This window comes from Cinclus cinclus, chromosome 6 (genome assembly GCF_963662255.1).
Source record: "Cinclus cinclus chromosome 6, bCinCin1.1, whole genome shotgun sequence".
In the NCBI taxonomy this organism is placed as follows: Eukaryota; Metazoa; Chordata; class Aves; order Passeriformes; family Cinclidae; genus Cinclus; species Cinclus cinclus.
In genome coordinates this window covers 55,824,030-55,841,826 of record NC_085051.1, presented here as the reverse complement: position 1 = coordinate 55,841,826, position 17,797 = coordinate 55,824,030, and the positions used below count along the sequence as shown (strand labels likewise).

The following is a 17,797-nucleotide window of genomic DNA, read 5'->3' as shown; positions in this document are numbered from 1 at the left end:
AGCTTAAGGCCTGCACCATTTGGAGAAAAGATGGTTTTGCGGCTTTGAAAGGGATGTGGGCATGATGAAAGGGCCTGAGTGCAGACAGGATATTTGTACAAATAATGAAGGAAATAAATAATTTGCAGAACCAAATGTTTAGCCAAATGACAACTAGCTAGAAGTTGCCATAACAGATGAACAGCAACTAAGGGAAAATAACATACCAACAGAGACAGTCAGAGCGTGAGACATTATGTTATGCAGATTCATGGAATGAAACTTGATGAAATGAGACTGTTGAATGAGTGAGACTTGATGATATAAGGTTCCCTGCAGAACTATAAATGTAACAAAGCAATTTCTTCCACCATCAGTCTGAGCAAATCCTTCCTGAAGAGAGGCAAAGGCCACCAAGGCATAGACTATTTTCTACAAAGACCCCTGGATAATGTAGTGAACTCTGTGCTAAGCCTCATTTCTTGACTAATGCACAAAGGTCAAGAGGAAAGTCTTGAAGTGGTTTGTGAGCTTCCAAAAAAACACTGGAATGGCACAGTGGGCTGCAGACTGTTCTGAAATCATGTAATGCACGGAAAGTGTGTGTTTGCCACCAGGGAAGACAAAAAGTAAAGGCTGAGAGTGAAGTAGACAACTGGAATGAGAGTACAGCTGGGGACAGATGAGGAGAAGCCCAGGTACCAGGGTGCTCTGCCTACAGAGATGCATGGCTCTGATATCCACAGCATGGGAGAGACCATAACCACAGAGAAAGAAAGCACATTGTTTTCACTATTTAGAAAGCTGAAACACGTTTCCCAGGGGCACCTTGAAATACAGAACAAGAAAAATAGCAGAGGGAATAAAAGTCAACTCGGTGATGTGCATTATCTGAGTTATCCTTTCAAATTCACTGTTTTAAAGACCTTTAAATAACATTTTGTAGCCTATAAATATAAATTTGAGCTTATATAAATGTACAGAAAATATAAACAAGAAGATAATTGCACAGATAATTTAATGAATATAAAATAAATCAATTTAAAATCAATTTAAAAAATACTTCAGCATTCTATTCTAATAGACAAAATCTTGAACAATTTCCACCTGCACAGCTGCATTCAGTGTTCCATCTAAAGATAATTCAGTCAGGTTATGATTTTGAGAGTATTAAAGGTCTCAAGACTTGTGGAGGGAGCTAGCAAAACCCTTTAAATTACTTTAGGTTATTTAACTGAATCAAGTTTCTTATATAACCAGTTCCTATTATATAAAATATGCTCCATTTAAAACATAAACCAAATTTCTATAATAACATTACCAGTGCAGAAAGCCAAACTAGGAATATTACATTTCTGCATAAAAAACTTGCTACTAAATGCTACTTGGTACTGATGACAAAAACAAGGTGGGAAAAAACCCAACCAAAGCAGATTCTGTGTTATTTGTGTTATTTTTTATTCACCATATACTGCCAAAGCAAAAGCAGACTGAATCACCAAACAGTGAGCATGAAAGATACTTAAAAGATATACCATTTATTATATAGCTTTATATTTTTTCTGCTTGCATTTAAAGAAAAAGAAAGCTACATTTAAACTTTCTAGTCAACTGACACAGCAGAAAACACCATTTTTTCCAATTAAAACAACTTTCAACAATATAAAGGAGCTTCTTTTCTTTCTATTCAAATCCAAAGTTTAGGCAGGACCAAGAAATTTTACCTATACATATGCTAGCATGCAACAGACATGTATAACTGTTTGTAAAACTATATATTATAAATAATTATCAACCAATGTTTTGCTTAAGTAGATGCAGAGATGTGGATCAATGTGTGTAAAGGCAGAGCAATAAAATACATCTTCCCAGATTAGGGGCTATTTTTGACTTCACCACAAACTCCCTAACTGTACTTCATATCTAATATTCATTTCTATAAAGGTAATTCAGGCAATTTCAGAAGTTCAGAATGATCAAATCCTTCATTCTTCCTGCCACACTCTCCTTATTTAGAGCTATTTTGTGCAAGAAAATTGCTGTATTCAGCTGAGAATGCTGGACCAAGGGCAAGACCTTGACCTACACCACCACAGAACACGAGTAAATGACCCCAAGATAGAAAAAATAAGGCACACTGAAAAAAGGTCGTTAAAAAGACACTGTTGTGCACTCAGCCATGGACAACCACAGCAGGTATTACTGGCAGAGAAACACATTATTTTTCAAGCTTTGCAAATTCTCTGAAAATCACAAATGCTGTCTGACATGGTGGGCAGTTACATGGCATTTTGCCCTTCATACTGATTTTGTTCCCTGGCAATGGCTCATATAACTAACCAGTTCTGTAGCAACTGCAGATTCTACCACTGAATATTTTATAATCAGTCTTTGAAAGTGTGTGAGCTTAAAACTGACTCCAGTACACATTGATAAATCATTACCACTCCAGTCACCTTTGAAAGCAAATGTGAATGTTCTGGTGAGTACATATTCCAGAGCAGACTCTCAAATTGAATTCTCAAGAGCAGAGTCCCTGACAAAGGAGCTGCCATCTGCCTGTGTGCACATGAGAACATGAGCCAAAATTATAGTGACCGCTATAAAAGCTGAAATGCAATTAATACATCCGATGTCCAGAGAATGTCTTGAAACATTTTGTCCCCACTTATTTTCTGTGTGAAAAGTACTTCACAGTATTTCAACTGCACACAGCAGCAACACACAGGAGAAAGAGCCAAATCCCAAACCAGCCCACAGAGAAATCTGTTTTCCTTCCTGCAAACTTATCAAATGATGCCAGGATTCAAGAGCAGCATCTCTCCATCACTTTTGAGTGTGGCCTCTCAGCCTCCTCACTCAAGGATGAAAGAAGCTTTATCTTTGGAGCAATTTCAACACGCTGAAAACTGACACGGGGGGAAAAGATATAGGAGTAGGGCAGAGGAGGGAAATAGGAGTCAGGGAAACTGAAAAGTCCTTGTGAAAGAAGGTCTATCTGAGCCTCAGGAAGCAAACCAAAAGCAAAGCAGGGCACAGGTGCTCCAAGAGTGAAAAGTGATGAAGCAACTCGCCTCTTCATCACTGCCTTTGACAAACAGTCTGAGTCCATTTCAGCACCACAGGTAAACAGAAGGTTCCAGGGAAAGATCGGTTTTATCCTGATCTGTTTTATTCAAGTTTGCTGGGCAGATTTTCCTGCCATTTTTCTGTTTTCTTTATTCCTGATGACAGTGTAAATTTTTTGTAATTATTTTTCTACCACTGTTAGGAGTCCTACTGCCAAACTTCAGCAGTAGCTTCCTTGTTTGGAACAGCAGGGAACATGGATTTCCTGCAGAGGAATTGGCAGATGCAATGTGTACGACCCTTGTGCTTTTGGCAATGATGGTATATTTCATAAGAAAATCCAATATCACCTCAATACAAGGTACCCCCAAGCTGGCCTCCACCTGTGGCTTGTCGGGCTGACTTCTCAACATTTCTGAAGACAATGGCACCCAAGAGAGTTTCAGACCAAGAAGCTGTAGAGCAATACTTCTCTGCTGTCTCCTACTCTATGGAAGATGGCCTGTACTGCTTAATCACATTTAGGCACAGAGATGTATGTTTTAGACACACAGGTACCTATGGGTGCGTTTTTCTTACGTTATCTATTGATAATATGCAAAGCTAGGATTTAAAGATATAGGAGTGGTCCTGAGATTTTATGAAGAGCTCTCATAAACTACAAAGGGGCAATTGAACTTCTTTTATCACTTCTGCCTGATATAAGTCTCCACTGAGCAAAAATGCACAAACCATTCTGTCCCATCCAGGGCTTTAGCAGATGTGAACCAATTCTTTCACTAAGTGACCACAGAAAGGAGCAGAGATGCGGAAAAGCCTTCATTAAAAACAAAGTGTTCTTTTTTTATGGCTTTCTACAATAAAAAGTTTTTATTAAAGCACAGTTCTTAGGAGAAAAATGTCTGAGAGATAATCACTCTGGTCTGCAGGAAACGGCATTTACATTTCATGCAAGAAATACTGTCTTAAAATCTCTCTGGTTTAAATGTCTGTCACCATGTGTCCATACATTAGCATTACTCACAGGTGCCACTTAAATCATCAGGTGACTCAGTTCTGAGTAATTTTTATGTTCTTTTCTTCTGAAAATAAATTGTTCAGACTCTCAAATTCTTGAGACTTTCAAGCTAGTGCCACTATTTTTGAAAACTAATTATTTAAAAATACTGGGTTTTTTTTCAGTTATAGTTCCAATCTGTCTTCTTCTTTTTTTTTTTTTTTCCTGGCATAGTCATCAGTGTCCTGCAGGCATCTGCAGTAATGTTCTGCAATCATTGCATAAAAAACATGTTTATGAACATGTGACAAGATTCAAGGTAAGACAGGCTAGGACATAAGTGCATACTATAATTTATTACTTGTAATACCACAGTACCTATGAGGTCTAATCACACACCAAAACTTTCAGGACAGGTAGAATAAAAGGATTAATTTAAAGCAAGCATTGTGGGGGTCTACCTTATAATATCATTCTGGAATCAATATATACCAAACCTTTCCAGTTCCAGAACAGGGGCTTTACAGAAACCTCCCTTGGAAAAACTTTGAGCAAAATTCTGAGTCATAAAAATGACCAAAAGACAGTGGCACCACTTAGAAGTAAGATTTTGGAAGGAGTGTTATTTGCGGGTGTAAGGCTTTACTTCCTGAAGGAAGACCAAACACCTAGAAAGTTGAGATGCATCATTACTGCAGGAAATGACAGGAACTTCTCACCGAAAGAAGCATCTGACTTGAGAAGAAAAAACTAAATGTACTCTAGGAGAACAAAAATAACACAAGGAAGAGTTGAGTTTTCATTTCTACTCTGGGTGTTATCAGCTAGAAATGAACAGGGAGACTGCAGCCATAACAGATCATGGTGTGATTATGAACTGCCAGCATGATGTCACCTGGAAAAAGGCAAATAGGATCCTGCGTTGTGGGCAGAGAAAAGCTCCTGCAGCAACAGGAAAGTATCAGTGCTGCTGCAGCGAGGAGAGTCACTGGAATGCTGTCCATGACTCTGGGCATCCATGTGCAAATTGGGTTAACTCTGCCCAGTGCAGGTGGAGGGACAAGCTACCCTGATGATTTCCAGATTCATCTACTTTCCTATTTTGCAAGAGGAGAAGTTTTCTTGGTTTGTTTAGCCAACTAAAACAAAGGCTGTGAGGGGATATAATGCAGTCCTTAAACAAAGCCAGGCCATTAACAAAAAAGAGAAGAGGAGCCTCTAAGCTAAAAGACAATGCTGCCGCAAGAAAAAATGGACATTAATTGTTCAGCAATGAATGCAGGCTGAAATTCTAAAGAATGTTCCTAATGAAAGAAGTCATATTTTGCAAACAGTTTTCAGATCAAAGCTGTGGGAGGATGAAAACAGTGTCTAGTTTTGAAACAAAAATAGGTATCTACATTAAATGGGATGAAACAAGATGCATGCCTGCAAATCATGGAGAGCCAAGCAGAGGGATCTTCTCCTGTCCACTCCAGTGTTCTTATGGGTTATTTTCCCAGCCTGTTTCTATACATTGGGGAATCTATAAGAAACAGCAAACCTTGACTGTAAATATACATTAGATTGAAACATTTCTCAAATAAATTTTTCTTAAAACAACCTTTAAAATATCATCTCTAAATGATCAACTGCCCTGAAGTCACATTGCTGTAAGTACGAGATGGGGATAGAAGAAAAGGCTGAATAATTCTGAGTGGCGCAGTGACAAACAGTGGTTGTTCACTATTTCTTTTGATGGAAGAGCTGTGGGGCATCATCTGAAAACAGCTTGTTCAAAAAACAGAACTGCCTTCCCCTCGCTGCCCCACCAAAGCCCCACACAAAAGCCTGTCAACCAGAGAGCTGGTTCTTCCCAGGATGGGTGGCCAAGACGTTGAGGAACGTTGTAGATGCTAAACCTTTGCAGGTTTAAAAAGAAGGACAATGGAAAACTTGTCATTCTATTAATGTCCCCAACCACTGATTTTTGGAAGCTGAGAGCTTTCAGCAGTAGTTCCACCTAGGTGCTGGTCTCATTCCTGCACTCCTCCTGAGGCACCACTCTTGCCACTGTCAGAGGTGGCATACTGGGTTAATTAGCTACTGCTTTGATGTGACACTGCTGCTCCTGCAATGCATCCAACCAGCAGAGCACAGCGCAGGCTCCTTTACCTCACATGAGCAGAGACTGCCTCTGGAAGGTTCTGGAAGCTGCAGCTCTTGATTTCCCATTCTGCATGGCATGAAGTAACTTGCCTCCCCAAAGCTCTGCAGAGTTTATTTGGTTTCCACAAGCTAAACCTGCTCCTTGCCCCTTCCCACGGGTTTTCTTCTGAAAATGACAAGTCCCCTTCAGCTTTAAGAATCAGTTAGTCCCTTAATGAAACCTGCTGAAACCTTGCTTTAGTTGTTGTGCCTTCTTAGGATCCCAAGGGAGAAATGACACAGGTTTAGCTGTAGGGATGCAAAACCCAAGCTAAGAGCAGAGACATGCCAAACTCACCACATTTCATCATCCCCACTTCGTAGCATTTCCGCAGCCGGCACGCCTGGCAGCTCTTGCGCCGGTTTTTATCGATCGTGCATTGATTGGTGGCTGGGCAGATGTAATCATTGTGTCCTGCAGCAGGGCAAGAAGGGAAAATTTAACATTTCCAACCATCTTGGTCATTTCCCTGAATCAGGAATGTTCTTGACTTTGAATGGCTCCACTTTTTCCTGTGCATATATGTAAGCTCCATTAATTTAACTGATGAAAAAAATGCGTATTTATCCTATATTTTATACATCAGCCTGTGGCTTCAAAATTATCCAGACAGCATTGCTCAGCTTTATAGTGCTGACTGTCAAAAAACAAAGCACCTTCTAAAACCAACTATTTTTTTGAAAATGGAGCATACACTCTTGTGGAAATTTGCTCCCAACCTCCAGTTTCTTACTGTATATTGGGAGAGTACAGCTGGCAAACATCAGATTTTTTTATTTTCCCCCTCAGCAGAACTAAAAAGAGCAGCTTCCATGCTGAAAAGATTTAAGCAAACTACAGCACTATTTACCGAACTCTGACGTGGTGAGTTCCAGGAATGAAGAAGCCTTTGAAAGATTGACCCCAGACCAAAGTTAACCAAAAAAAAAAAAAAAAAAGAAAACAAGATAGAAAACAGACTAGTATGAAATAATGCACTCTGTAACTACAAAGAGAAGCGCAAGTAGAGGGTGTAAGTTTTAGATATTCGGACAAGTGTTTATCTTATTTTCATCAGTTTTCACTGCAGCTTCTTTTGCTGTCTTCTTATTCTTTTCCATATCACCTTGCTCCAACCCAAACCCCTTTACATTACCATATTTCATTAATCAATAATCTGGTCCAAAGGTTTACTACTGGAAATTGGACTTAGTACAGTCCTGGTGTAAATATCGTTGAGCCTTCTTCTGCCAAATAGTGGAACTGTCTCTTAAAGCATTTACCAAAGGATGCAAAAGATATTTCACTCATTTACTTTTATTAATATCTTTTCTCCCAGGCTGCTTTTAAGTTGGTATGGGGTTTCCTTTACTGAACCAATAATAAGATCAGGCAAAAATACAGCTACTATAGTGATTTTTTTTTTTTTCACTAAGTGCAAATCCAAGAGTTCATGTCCCCAAGAGTAATTATTTAACCAAACTATTGTGACTATTGCCATGCAAAATTAAAATTATTTTAACCTTGAATTTTTGAACTGTCAATTTTTAAAAGAAGAGTTCACGTTACAGTTTGTCTCATTTCCTACTAGCAGATATGACTGAAAAACAAATTACTGTTTATCACTCTTCACACAGCATAGAAGGTGAGGAGAAGGAAGCTCTCTGTTGCACACAGGAGTATGAAATGATTTAAAACTCTTGTGGCCTTGGGATAATTTAACTTGCAGATGTTCAGCAATGTGGAACAAACAGACTACACTACAAACTCAGATAAACCAAGGAGACCACACACAGTTGTTCAGTTGTACTTCTAATTTTAATTTAATTAATGAACCTGACATTTTGGTCTATGGCAGGCCCAGAAGTATTTTATTTTAAGACACAATATCCTGCATAACAACCGTTGCAACTGAGTGCTTGATAGTGTTTTATGCCAAGAACTGGCTTTCTTTTATTTGCTTTTTTTTTATTCTTTCATTTGAATTACAATTACCTGACAGGGTCCACTGAGGTGTACAAAAGACCACAGTGGGTAACTTGCTAGTGGTCCAAGTACGTGTGAGCAACACAGAGCAAGCAAAGGATTTACTTGACAGAAAATACCTTGAGATCAAATTCAGTCTCCATTTGTGATAAACTGGACACAAAGGTCTCTTCAATTATTTTAGAAATCAAAAGTACTTGCATCAGCTTGTAGAAATTGCTATTCACCTGTGCCGAATTTGCACAATGAATTGAAAAGGCAAAACAACTCTGAATTAAATTTGATTCTCCTAGTGGCACCATCTCTGCCATATGGAGCGAAAAGAAAATATCTGAAGATTGTTAACGGCTCTGCAGGCAGAAGAGGAAGAGGAACATTAAAGATCAAACAGCAACAGGATTTTCTGCATTAGTATCCACGTGTAGCAGCTAATGTCAATAGAAATGATTTTCCACCTAAAGTCCCAGAGGAGGCCAAAGATCAGGATAACTAGGCTAAGGTTAAAGAAGCTAAGTTCCCCAAAGCTGCAGTACAGTGCCTAAGTGACTTCCACTGGCTGTGACAGCAAACATGGAGCCTCACATTGACTTCACACTGCAGCCACACAGAAACTTGAACTAAATACCAAATATTTAAGAATTTAAACATGGAAGCCTTAGATCAAGAGATCTGGCAGAGTAATAGATACTGCAATGATTACTGCAGACACTGCAATACTCAGACACTGAGCATTAATAATAATCACCTCAGTACCCTATATATGTTACACACATTTTTGCACCGTCCATGGTGTATAGATACTATACACGATAACTCAACAGCTCCAGGAAATAGGCTCTTGTCAAGAAGAGCTCCCAAGCAAAGTCTCCAGATAACTGCCTACTCTTACTGAGTCTATGACAACTAATTCTCAATTACTACGACTAACCTGGGCCACAAACTCCCATCAGATTCACAGGTCTGTGGTGCCATCCCACCCAGGCTTGTGCTGCAGGGCGTCACTGTGCTGTGCATTCTACCTCTTCCCTAAAGAAATCAACTGCTCACTCTGTAATGTTTCCAGATCTCGATAACATCAGAGCCAAGAGATAAAACAGTCAAATCATGTGTTGCTCTATTTTCACCATGGAACCCCAGACACTAGGATTTCAGACCAGCTCACCAATAGGTCAACTGCTGCAGCCCCTGGTCATATGAAACAATCTATTTAAGCAAAATAATCAAACCTTGTTTGTCCTACCTTGAATGCTTCTTTTAAAAAAAGCTTTGCAGCCTTCACAGGACCAGACCCCATAGTGGTATCCTGAAGCATAGTCACTGCAGACTGCACAGAAGTGGGCATCCTTTTTTGAGCCAGGATTATTTGCAATTGGGCTTGTACAGTCATTGCCATTAGTTTTTCTTTTTAATGTTTCTCTGATAGAAAAGAAAAACATCTGTTATAAAAGAAGAAAGATTTAAACTGCACTGCAAAGGGTTTCATAATTTTCCATTGTTATCTATTCTCTATAGAGTCTTCATGCTCCTGAACACAGGATAGTGTGAAACACTGCTAAGCCTTTTCTGACAAGATAATTTAAAGCATGTAGTCTGATCCCTGTGACGGCATGCTAGAAAGATTTAGGCATAAAATTGGACTGCTGCTGTATCAATCACGTGAACCCTGGGAAAATCATATGCAATGCTGATGGGTCTTGAAGAATTACTGGAAATGTGCAAATCCAGGAATTTTTGAATCAAGTGGATTTTGCGTCTTGCAAGCTTCACGTGGACAAGGAGAACTCAGAGAGCTCAGACTGACATTGTAAATGCTGTAATAAACACAGTGCAGTTGCTTTGTCCTGTTAGTAAGGCAAAATTACAACACACATCCATTCTCAAGTATTTCATCTTTTACATGAGGCTTTTCTCATTCAATGACATCCTGGAAACAAACAACTGAGGTGTGAATCTTAGCCTACAACAGCAGCTCATGATGTCAGAGAAAGTTTTCTGTTCAAGGTGACAGCCCATGTTGATCACCTTAATGCTAATAAAAAAGAAGCAGCATAATTAATAAAATACTTCCATATGTTTAAAAAAGTGTTGTTCTATATAAATTAGTAAGATATAGACACCCCTGAAGTGTTACAAGTAACGCCAACATACAGGAGCTATTCTTCATGACTGGATTAAAATTAAAACAGGAAAAACTATAAAAAAATCAGCCAATTCCTGACACCAAGTTCCTGTAAACAAACACAAGAGGAAATGAACTTAGATTATCAGTAATATTGGGTTTAGGTATAGGAAGTACATCCACTATATCCTTTTTGTCTGGATCTCATTTTCTCGGTGGGTTTTCCACATTGTGCTTTCAGGGTCAATACAATTTCTAGGCAGAGAGAAAATAGTGTCATGTACAAACTCTGAGCAGCTCAGAGTCTGAGAAAAGAAATGGTGTACAGTCAACTTACAGGTATAAACTTAAGCATAGAGGTGGGATTTAGGAACTCCAGAATTCTCCTCATTCCACCTTCCAGAAGGATTATGAAAAAGAAAAATCAGTTGGGATAAGAGAGCAGATACCATGGTTTATGACTTCTGTTTAACAAGGGCAAGTTTAAACAGAATGTGGAAACATGCTTAAAAGTGCTGTCAAAGAGGCTTTAACTGATGTACTAAAAGTAGATTCTGTGTTGGTTTTATGACAGGAGGTAAGGACAAACATGCCAACTGAAGATCATCAAATTCATAAGTTTTTGGGGAGAACATGCTCCAATTCCCTGGTAAAAAATTTGGAAAGGAAGAAAAGGTGCTTCCAAGAGCAAATTTTAAAACAGAAAAATTAAGGTGCTTGTTGTACAATTAAGTTACTGAGAGATTTTTTTAAAATGTTAATTCATTCAGATACAGCAGGGCAGAGGTGTGTTTAAGTATTTAACAAGATCAGTCTTTGATTACACACACACACCTTGTTAATGGATTGGTGAATCACTGAGTTATTTCCCTCTCTGCTATGCTGGGAAGAGCAGTGAGGGAGAACTCTTCCCAAGAGTAAAAGTCTGTATCACACATGCCTAAAATGCTTCTAGTGCAAGGAGGGAAAAGCATTCCTATTCCTTCCAATTCACCTGTATCTGGAAGCAAAAGTAATTTGGTGTTTCGCATTAGTAAAAGAGGTATATTTTTAAGCTTTACTTGGGAATCATTATCCAAATGTGAGGGTAAGAAGAGGCTTGAGATCAGCTGGAGAGCCTCTCTGTGACTGATTGATATGCTGTGGAGAGCAATGTTTATTGCCCTTGATAAAAGCACTGTGGTTACAGATGAAAATAAAGAAAAAGCACACACTGTAACATCTCAGTGAGGATTGTTGGTTTTTACCTCCCAGTCATGACAAGAGTCACTTTTTTCTTTCCTTGCTTACAAGTTTAAGGACAGCCATCCTGCACACATGCAAGCTGCAATGCTTCCTCAGACTTGTGGCAAACAGCTGGCATGTAGAGGAACCATCCGGAACAAATCCCTCCTGTGGGCCAAGAAGCATCAGAGCAGCATCATCTGCACCAGGAGATTCAAACCCACCAGTTTGTCACTGCTGTCTGCAAGGACAACAGAGCCTGCAAACAGCCAGGGCTTTCAGGCAAAATTCCCATACCCTGGGACTCCAGAGCACTGCAGAGAGGGCAGCCCCACGTGTGGGTAGAGACCACGTCCCAGCTGCTGGAGGACTGGGGCACCCCGGGATGCTCAGCAGAGGAATGAGCTGCCAGGTCCTGCAGGTGAGCTGGAAGTGGCTGGATGGATGTCCACAATGCTCCTGCACCAAAGGATGCAGGAAAATAGGGGATGTACCCTGGCAGCTACCGAGGGACCACATGGTGAAGGATTTATTGTTTTACACATCCGAACACTCCTATTTTATGATCCTGGTTTCTCTATAGAGATACTACCTTTTAAAAAGAATTAAGACTTCCTTAAAGTAATAAGTCAGTGATTTTCTCCTGGTCATCCTTCTACTCTGAGCAACCTGGTCATGGGGAAGGTGTCCCCATCCATGGCAAAGGTCTTGGAGCTAGATGGTCTTTAAGACACCTTTCAATTCAAACTGTTCTGTGAAAAAGAAGTTGTACTCCAAATTTTCTTGATTTCTGCTTAAGTTAGGTCATCATCAGCTGCATGAGCAGTAGTCCTTATATATCTATACAAATAGTTGATGACTTATTTATTTAAACTCCTGTGGGACAGGTTCAGCTTCCCTTCTGTCAGCTGTAGAGAGGGCACTTCAGAGCATCAGACAGGGTGCTCTTGCTCCTGGGTTATTCCAGCTGGTGTCCCAACATATGGACAGCTTCAAACAGTAACCTTCCCCAGGATGTCAAAGTTTTGGAACTTTAACCAATGTGGAAAGAGTTTGGGTGTTACCCCTGTACACGTCAAAGCTGCTGGGGAATTCTTCTCCATGTAAGTGCTACCCAAAGAGTATTTCCAAATCCACACACCTACATTGAAAGCATATTTGCACTCCAGAACTGTATAAAGCCCACCCATTGCAGAAGGAGTGTGGGTAGTCTCAAAAATAGCACGAATTCTTTATTAATCATTGAACTAAAACTGTTGCCAGGACACACTATTTTTCATACTCCAAACGACTGCTGAAGTTAAATAAGGAGGCTTATAAATAAACATACAGCTGCTGAAGCAGGAACAGCACCTGCACACCCTGAGCTTTTATCCATCCAACAAGTTGTGCCCATGAATGGAGCAATTTCATCAGCTGATGATCCAGATGATAATTAGGGTTTGCAATATGAGTAAATGTGCAGAACAAGAGTCTGTTTTTGCAAACAGAGTTTCTTGTCAGCTGAAAATTTAGCCTGTGACTCTGCTCTTCAGAACCACTTTACAAAATCAGTTGGGAGCACAAGCAAGAAACAGAGTTGTGCTTTTTCAGCAGCAGCCCCCTTTCAACATGATGCATGCTGCTGTGTGACTGCTTATACTAAAACCAAAAAAAACCAAAGAAACCATTTCCCTTGAATTTCAAGTTAATAAAAAGTCTTCGCATCTAAAGTCTTTGCATTACCCATCAATAATCTGGGTAAAAATTAATTCAAACCATACTGTACCAAAAGGAAAAAACAATGAAACTTTACCTCTTTCACTCAAAGGACTCTATCTGACAGAACATAATTAATTTTATTGCACAAATTAATATCTAGGAGTCTGGAACTTTTCTTTATGCAATGTAAATTGTTCACAGGCCGAGGGTATTTGTAATGCTGTGTGTTGGTGTATAGTACTCTAAAGAGGTATTGAAAAAAAATCCAAAACCCCTCATTTCAGAAGTTACATTAAAAACAAATAAATAAATAAACAAAGAGCACACCCACCCACCCCCAAGACTGATTCGGTGCCAGTGGATTTTTTCTTTTTTTTTTTGGCGTAGTTTTGTTTTTCAGCGGGACCAGTACATAGAATTCAAGTGCAAAAATGAAAGGGAGCTGTAAGTAATATTCAGGCAAGTTTTTAAAGCAGCAGCAGCACTGACCTGCTCCCGGGCAGCACTGGCTGCAGCGGTCGTGCCTCGCACCACAGGCTCTTGGGCTGCTCTGCATACAGCAGGGAGGACTGGCAGTGCAGGGTCAGGGGGGACAGATGGCCAGGAGCAGACCACAGCGCACTGGGGCTGGAGCTTTGCCTCGCAGTCACGGCCTCTGGGTCCCCAAAATTGCTGGCAATGTTGTAATTCACCACAGCAGGGCTGCAGAATGCCACGGTGGAATATTCGTGTCTGTTTTCCACGTAAGATGAGGGGATGTAGACTGGACTGTGTTCCGCTGTCAGAGTGGACTGATTGCAGCTGTAAGGAGCTGGAGAGATGACAGCAGCAGGTGAATTTTTAATTTCTGTTTTATTACATCCAATATCCTGAAGTGGCAGCAACTGAGAAAAGTCCTTGTGAGATGATGTGCACAGGGACATTTTGAAGCAAGATTGAAGAGCGCTGTTTAAATATTCATCCTAAGACAATAAAGAACGAAAAAAAGAATGAAAAAGTAAGAAAGCTCTGCATTCAGTCTTCTCTATAAAAGAAAAAAAAAAAGGAACCAGTAAACCAGAAAACATAAAAACATCTTGTTAAAACAGATTACATACCAAATGCACTTAAATTGTCAATGTACAAATTCACTTTCCTTTACAAAAAAAAAAAAAAGATTTCTAGAATATCCTTAAAAATAAAGGCTAAAACATGCAGGGAGTTCAGACTCCCTTAAAAAATAATAATAATTTTAAGAAGAAAACTATTTGAGGCCTGCCTGAAACAAAGGTGAAGGTGACAACTTAGATCTGAACAGGAGTTACAAACAAGGTAAATCTGCTCTTTATGGTCGATATAATCACCCCAAGGCCCCCAGCTACAGAGGAGAAATCAATTCTCTTTAGGACAACTCATCACCTCCTGCTGCTCACTGCACTACAGTCTTCAGCCTGGTACTTCAGGGTGTTTCCCATTCCCATCACAAACATGTAACAGCAGGCATTTCGACAGCAAATACACTCACACACGCATATCCCCTATACCTTCCAAATCCAGAACTCCACTGCACATCCCTCTGCAAAGGGGAGGAAGACACGTAGTGGATGTCAGCAAGCAGTGCAACTTCATCACTGAGAGGACCCTGGATACAGCACCTCTGAGCAGAGCCATTAGAAAAGTAGAAGTCATAAAACACAGATATTTCCAAAGCTGACAATAAAACTCAAGTGATTTCATAAGGTACAGAAATTTTACAATTCCCTGCAACTCTCCATCCCCATCCCAACTACCCCCTTCCATCTGACTCAGCTGTCAAAACAAAGACTTTAAATTTCCCACAGTGAATATTCTTTGCCAGATATAGGCATATACAAATTATTTAAGAGAGAAAAGAATTTTGAAAAGAAAAAAAAAGCCCACTAAAATCAAAATTATCCTCCTGAGACAGACACCTATCCTAGAAGCATTATTTTACTGTAGCATTTAAAAACATTTTTTTCTTTATTCTTCACTAAGAGTTTCATCTGCAATTCTTTCTGGCTCTGAAGACAAACCTAGTTTGAAATTCAAAACAATTCTGTATCCAAAAAAAGTGCGTTTCAGCCCCCTGAACTGAAATTGCAATGTACTTTTACATATGGTAATAAGATCCTAACATGAGAAACCAATCTAAACATTCACCCCCAGCTTTGCTCTTCCACAAATGGCCAAGGTAAAGATGATAAATGTTCTTACCTTTTTTTGCCTCACATGCCCATAAAGCAAGACGAGGAAGATTGAACCATGGGTCTGTAGAATTACCAACAACCTCCCTGTCCCCAAAGTTCTCAGCCCAATGGCATTTCTAGTATCCCACCTTGGGGCATTGATACATTTTTCTCCTCTAGAGTGAGCACTGAGAGTAGAAGCATTAACAGAAAATGTAAGAAAAACTCTTTTTGACTAAAATGGGCAGTTGAGAGTCCTTTCTTCCTCCTCACTCTGGCAATGAAACTGAAGATATGTGTAGAAATAACCAGAAACTTATTTAAATCAGCTCAGGCTCTTTAGATCCAGCTGCTGCTTTTTTTCCTCTCTGGGAAATCGGAAAATGAGATATCTCAGCAGCTGTTTGTGTCCAGCAGTTCTTGGACTGCAGCTCCAGAGCAGCCAAAGCAGGGGATTCTGACCTCGCTCCTCACACAGCCTCCACACTTCATCTGCCCCCAGCAGATGCTTCACAGCCTCCTCCAGGAAAAAACAGGCATTGTTCAAACTTCACTGCAAAAAAAACCACTGATAAACCCAAAGGTGCTTTCACTCCCACATTGTGGGGTAGGTAATTTTTTAGAAGCAAATGATGGAACTTTCAAGGGTTACTACGAGTGGGCTCAATGAGCTCACTGGATTCAACATATTTAAAGATTCAGATAAGCAAAGCTGGATTCCCCTTGCTGTCTCAGAGGCTGCAGGTATTCAGGATGAGCGTGGGCACTCTGCCAGGGGATCTGGAATGTCCAGCAAAAGCTCTCTGTGCTTACTTTGTGCCTCTGCCTCCTTTGGAAGGGCACCCTTCCAAAGGTGCAGGGGAACACAAAAGGGAACAGGGGAACCCCAAACCCTTCAGAGAGCCCGACCTGAGCAGCATCACAGCAACATCTCTGTCACAGACATTCTGCTGTGACAGCTTTTGCAGCAGGCAACTGGTTGTGTGGCTTCTCTCAGAGTTTAGCAAACAAATGCCTGCACGCTGTAGAAGCAGAGAGAACACAGAGCTGCTACTACAAAATTTCATGAACAGAAATCAGCTGAGATTTGAGTTTTTCTGCAGAGGAAATCCACTGATGTGTGTGTGCAGGGTACCTGCCTGCTCAGCAGAAGGAGATATCGTCTCCAAAAGGCAACACACAGTATTTAGAAACATACACAGAAGCTACCAGGAGCAAGAGTGAAGCTTTTTTTTAGGGGTAGGAGTTCACAGAAGTGTAAGAAGTCAGGACAGCCTTGCTGAAAAACATGCTGGTCATAACTTATTTACAAAAGAAGGAGACTCTGGGTTCCTGCAGGTTAAAGAAAACTGTACTCATGGTCTTCAGCAGCCTGTAATGTAGTGAAAAAATAACAGTAAGAGCCTGAGATTATTAACTTGGGTAGCAGAAAGAGTCTAGCCACAGTAGACTATGAATCTACATGAGATCACATTGATCATATTTATTTACAGATAGAGAATTTAATATGGGAAGCCCAGAGTCTCACAAATAGAGTGAAACTGCTGAAATTATGTATTATTGCTCAGAAAAAATAAAATCCTAAAAATTGGCCACTGGACTGTGAAGTTGTGTGCCTTAAAGAAGAACTGAAGACTGAGGGAAACAGATCTCAAGATCTGAGACTTGAGAAAAACTCCACAAACATCTCAGAAGGAAGCACAACTACACTTAATATAAGGATTACTATAAGTAGTGCAATAGGGTAATAAATTTGTTCCATCCTGGTATAATGTCCTCATATCTTAAACACTAGTCATCAAACAGAAATTAACTACTTCCTAAAGTGAATTCCTGTCCCAATACTCCCTCTTCATCAGAAAAAAAAAAAAGATTTTAAAAGCAAGATTCAATGATAAAGCACATTATTTAGATGCAGTCTATCAGCCCTGCACTAGATCTGTACCAGACACAGATAAAACAGGTGTCTATTATTTTTATGCTCCAGTCTCCTTGGAGCCTGCAAATGTTTCAATCCACTGAAACTAAACTAAACTAAGTTTAGCTTGGCAAGCTATTCAACAACTGAAATGCCATTATTAAGCAAATAATAGCAATTCTGGCCAGTTCCTTGAGTAACACTTACCATTCACAACTCCAAGACACTACAGGCAGTATTCACTTCTGATATAAAACAGCTTCATTTGCTTCAGTACCCAGAGGATGACACCATTATCCATGAGGATGTAGTGAACAAACTGAATGTTATTAAAGCTCTCCATAAAAAAAAAAAAAAAATAGGCTTCTTGTCTTTGAATAACTCTACAAAAACTGAATGTATCTTCAGAGTCACCATGCAAGACATGCCAGATCAGGCATAAGATGGTTTA

The 17,797-nt window shown here is 39.9% G+C and overlaps 1 protein-coding gene across 1 annotated transcript in view; it reads right to left on the bottom strand.

Annotated features, from left to right (window-relative positions):
• The window catches only part of ESR2 (estrogen receptor 2), a 28,402-nt gene extending 13,409 nt beyond the window's left edge, over window positions 1-14,993 (bottom strand). The window contains exons 1-3 of the mRNA XM_062494826.1: window positions 13,732-14,993; window positions 9,439-9,614; window positions 6,531-6,647 (exon numbers count right to left, since the gene is read on the bottom strand). Of these exons, the coding sequence (XP_062350810.1) occupies window positions 6,531-6,647; window positions 9,439-9,614; window positions 13,732-14,165 (727 nt within the window). The 5' untranslated portion in view covers window positions 14,166-14,993. The remainder of the gene's footprint in view (window positions 1-6,530; window positions 6,648-9,438; window positions 9,615-13,731) is intronic.
• Between the last annotated feature and the right edge of the window lie 2,804 nt (window positions 14,994-17,797).